Here is a 4,793-nt window from a genome sequence, read left to right on the forward strand (position 1 = left end):
GTTGTAAAGTGTGTTGAAAGTTTTTTTTTCACTTGATTTTGAGTGAATATGATCCAACTGCAGACAAACATAATTTCTCATTATTTTATATAATATATATTGTGATAAATAAATGTTTGGATAATTTTTCAAAAGAACAAACATTCAATAAGTCTTTTAAGGCAGATAAAAGAAAATAAATAAGTTTTGTAATTAAAAACTTCAGATTTCTTAACATTTATTAATGGTACCATCATAATCTGTCCTGTGCAGAATGACAAAATCCAAAATTATTTCTTTACTAAAACTTCTGTAACTTTGCTCCAGTTCATTTTAGCAGCATGAATCTTTGCACTGGTAATGTCCACAAGTGGATTTATGGTTTCCAAGAGTTTTTAGCATGATCCATTGTGGTTTTAAATGGGTTATATACTGTCTAATGAAAAAATTATTCAGGTGAGGGTAAAAAAAATTACTTTAAAAATTATGTTCCATCCCCAATATCTGTAAAACCACAGCAGCTGTTTTAATACTTACACTTCTGATGAAATCTCCCAAGTGTTAGCTTTATTTTGATATCAAGATTATTTAAGTAGAGTCTGCAAATGCTGAGATACACTCAGTTACATGTCGTCATAGAAAAAAACTTAAAGAAAACCCCGTGGGGCTTAAGAGGTTAAAAAAAGCCATAAAAATGTTTTCTCATAGTGCTTTAAATACATATTTAAACATAAACTAAGTTTAGAGGAAAATGTAACTGACAAAAGAAGAAGTATGAAAATAAAGAAAGGGTTTAATGTCCCTAAAATAAGAAAAAAATCCTAAAAAAGAAAAAAGAGAGTTAGAAAGAGTCAGGCTTACAAAAATGAGGTCAGTGTGGAGAAAAGCTTTTGGAGGCCTGACCTGGTCCTCTTATTTCTAACATACCTGTTTGTGAGATAAAGATTTAGCTAACTGATAGATCTTTTATTGGAAACTTACTTTAAATTATTGGGAAATTGCACAATATCCCTGAGGTTAAAGGGTCTCCCGGTCTCCAAGCTGGAGTTGGGTTCTACAGAGACCCGTCTTTTAAATGGCTCCCAGATGCTTTGTGCTTCCAGGTAGGCCGTGGCGATCACCAGCAGAAACATGGAGCTGTGAAGACACAAGCAAACGCACAAATATAAACTTATGTAAAACTCAAATCGGCGTAGGGTCTGCACACTCACCACATCACGACGGACACTATGATGTAGAGCTCCAGCTCCCAGCTCGGTCTGGGCAGGGTTTCTGCGCACGCAGCTAACATGTGGTAGGGCAGCGAGGCGTTCAGGACAAACACGAACTCTGAACCCCCCCAAGTCATGAGTTTCAGCTCCCGGATCACTCGAGATGAAGTGAAGTCGGGTGTAAACCTGAAGGGAGATGATGAACGGCAAAATGAAGTTAAACGTTACCTGTAATCAACCTGCAACGTTACGTCTGATGAGAGCAGGGGGGAAATGATAACACTGACGTAGAGACATCAGGATATGCAGAGACTGCAAAAACATTCAGTTTTTAGGACCATTCCTGGCATAAACACATCCCTTATCAGGACCAGTAGACCTTTTGGGGACTAAAGACCGGTCATAATATGGTGGAAGGTAACACAGTAACACAAGTCATGGGTGAAGGGCTTCGGTTTAAGGCTAAGGTATGAACTGAGTTTAAGTTGGGGTTAAAGTTGGGGTTTTGATCCCCCAAAGGAATACTGGTTGGACAAGGTAGGTATTTATAGCAGAAAGGGTCCTAAAAAGGTAACATAAACCAGGTATACACACTCACACCGGTTCTGACAGCTTCCTCAATCAACATCAATAGTTTTATCTAAACTGAGCTAATCCACATGTAGTGAGAACTACCACCAAGCAAAAGACCAAGAAACTCTCCACACAGGTCAGAGACAAAGTTATGGACTAGAACAGACCAGGGTTCAGTTCAGGGGACGCTTTAACCATATGTTTTTTACTGACTGACCGACCAAATATCTTTTACTGACTGACCGACCAAATATTTTTTACTGACTGACCAAATATTTTTTACTGACTGACCGACCAAATATTTTTTACTGACTGACCGACCAAATATTTTTTACTGACTGACCAAATATTTTTCTACTGACCGACCGACCGACCTACCTATTTATTTATTTATTTTTTAAATGGTGACAGAAAAACCTGAAGGCCATCTGTCATTTTGACAGATTGAAATTAAGCCATACTGAAGACAGCTCGATATGGACRGAAGGTTTTGGAGCGTGTCTCTGACCACTACGGGCCACAAACCGGTGCAGCTSAACCACTGGTGCAGCAGGATTTATTTTTCAGCCTACAGAACAACACGGACAGCCATGAGAAGTTGTCCGTCTGAGAGAAAAAGTCCACGAGGACCAGGAGGAAGATTCGAGACTGTGGGTTCAGACCGCAGCAGGTGATCTGTTCATATTTTAAATGTATTCATTTCATTATTTAGATGTGTCTTCAGTGGTGTCCAGAGYCAGTCCTCAAGGGCCAGTGTCCTGCATGTTTTTGGAGCTGCTCTGGTTCAACACAGCTGAACATAATGCTTCATTATTAGGCCTCCTCAGTATGCCAYCAAGGTCTGCAGAGRCACACTAATCAGGCACTCCTAGGTTCAGCTGTGTTGAACMAGAGCAGCACCTAAAACATGCAGGACACCGGCCCTTGAGGACTGACTTTGGACACCATCGTTCTAGATCAGGGCTGGCCAACCCTGGTCCTCAAGGACCCTATCCAGCATGTTTGACTTGTTTCCCTGCTCTTCAGCAGGTCTTCAGAAGATTGTTAATCACTCTTTATTCAAACCAGGTGTGTCAARTCAGGGAAACATCTAAAAATCACTGCTTTAAATGTTGACCAACACCTCAAGAGCTTCTCTGAGCTTGATGACACATTTTCAAAATATAATATTGACTTAGTTTTATTTATTTTTTTTAGTATTGCTTCTCAAAGCCATTGATTCTTTGTCATTTATTTGTAAATAATAAATCAGATAACATGTATTAAAGCAGTGATTCTCAACCCTGGTCCTCAAGGACTCCTTTCCTGCATGTTTARATGTTTCCCTGATTTGACACACCTGGTTTTAATGAATGAGTRATTAAYAATCTTCTGAAGACCTGCTGAAGAGCAGGGAAACAAGTMAAACATGCTGGATAGGGGTMCTTGAGGACCAGGGTTGGCCAGCCCTGWTCTAGATGTTCCAAGATCCAGATTTAGGAGTAGAGGTGATGTGTTTTCGCTGTGACTGCTCCAAATCTATGAAACAACTTCCCTTTTATATTAAATCTGTTCATAGCTAAAGTGCTTCTTAAGACTCAMTTTTATTCAWTGGCATTWAATYAAAGTAAGAGCAGGCATTGTAATTTATTTGTTTTTGCCATTGYTGGTTGYAATTTATTATGTATTTTTAGCGATTTTTGTGGTTTTSTGATTTTTRTGGATTGCAGTGCAGCACTTTGGTGCAGCTTTTAGCTGGGCTTTTTTTTAGCGCTTTATAAATAAAATTGATATTGACAGTTATTGGGACCACAGTCAGTGTTTTTGCTACTGCAGAAAAAAGTTACAAGTTCATCTGGTTGAGGTAGATTATCTGTTCAGCTTGTTCAGACTSAATATTAATTCAAATGAATGAAAATAAATGTTACTGAATGTTWTCATTWAAAWAAAATGAYAGTAAAAATRTCAAAAAACGGTGTGTTATTTGACGTCCCACTGGGAGGAGGCCCAGAGGAAGACCCAGGACACGCTGGAGGGACTATGTYTCTSAGCTGACTGGTCCAAGTGGCTGGRGAGAGGSAAGTCTGGGTCTCTCTGCTTAGGCTGCTGCCTCYGCGACCCGACCCCGGATAAGCTGAAGAAGATGGATGGATGTTTTTTGACCCTGTCGGTCAYAATRATGGACAGTAAAAAAGTCTAGAGAAAATTCTGGTTGGGCTTTAAAAAAATAAATRATCTAAACTCTGAACATCCAACAGAGCTCCATTAAATTCAATTATTAGGAAATGGAAAGACGATGCCACAACACCTACCAATAGATACACCAGAGGGGCTTTAATCAGACAAACAACCAGGAGGACGAAGGTAAAGCTCATGATCTGTGCAGAAATATATCCAGCCATAGGATTACTATAAGCTGTGCAGAATGTACACAATGTTACACAACACTGCTGAAGCCATCTAATACCAGAGATTCTCAATTCAACTGAGAATCTCTGGTATGACTTAAAGATTGTTGTACACAAGCAGTACTTTTATAACTTTTTAATGGTGGCGCAGAGGTTAGAGAAGATGAGTCTGTGATCGGAAGGTCGCCGGTTAAACACCCGGAACAAACCAGACCCACTTTGGGCCCTTGAGCAAGGCCCTTAACCCCTCAGCTACTCCCCGTGCGCTGTAATTGGCAGCCCACTGATTCACGTGTGTGTTCACATGTGCCATGTGTAAAAATGCAGAGAATTAATTTCCCCTCTGCAGGACAATAAAGGCTAATAAAATCTAAAAAAAWTTTTTTTAAAAACTTTAACTAGGTAGAGCAGCTTGGTCATGAAACATGAACAAAACGTTTATAGTGTTTAGTTTATAAAGTTCATAATTAAGAATCAATCCCACTATGTATGTATACATTTATGAATRTAATATATGTATTTAAAAAAACAGATAAAAATGTATAATGTTCATGGAGACAAACAGAAGACTTGATGCACAAGACTATGGGAGGGGAATACATAAGCAGGCACCATTTTTCAATGCTTATTCTTTGTATTATTA

At 38.9% G+C, this 4,793-nt stretch overlaps 1 protein-coding gene across 1 annotated transcript in view; it reads right to left on the minus strand.

The window, feature by feature from the left end:
* tmem131 (transmembrane protein 131) overlaps positions 1 to 4,793 on the minus strand; it is a gene marked incomplete in the record, with an annotated part of 75,676 nt that overhangs the window by 22,483 nt on the left and 48,400 nt on the right. Inside the window, 2 exon segments of the mRNA XM_014023043.1 lie at positions 961 to 1,116; positions 1,191 to 1,376. Of these exon segments, the coding sequence (XP_013878497.1) occupies positions 961 to 1,116; positions 1,191 to 1,376 (342 nt within the window).

The sequence above is a fragment of the Austrofundulus limnaeus genome, unplaced genomic scaffold (assembly GCF_001266775.1).
Source record: "Austrofundulus limnaeus strain Quisiro unplaced genomic scaffold, Austrofundulus_limnaeus-1.0 Scaffold355, whole genome shotgun sequence".
In the NCBI taxonomy this organism is placed as follows: domain Eukaryota; kingdom Metazoa; phylum Chordata; class Actinopteri; order Cyprinodontiformes; family Rivulidae; genus Austrofundulus; species Austrofundulus limnaeus.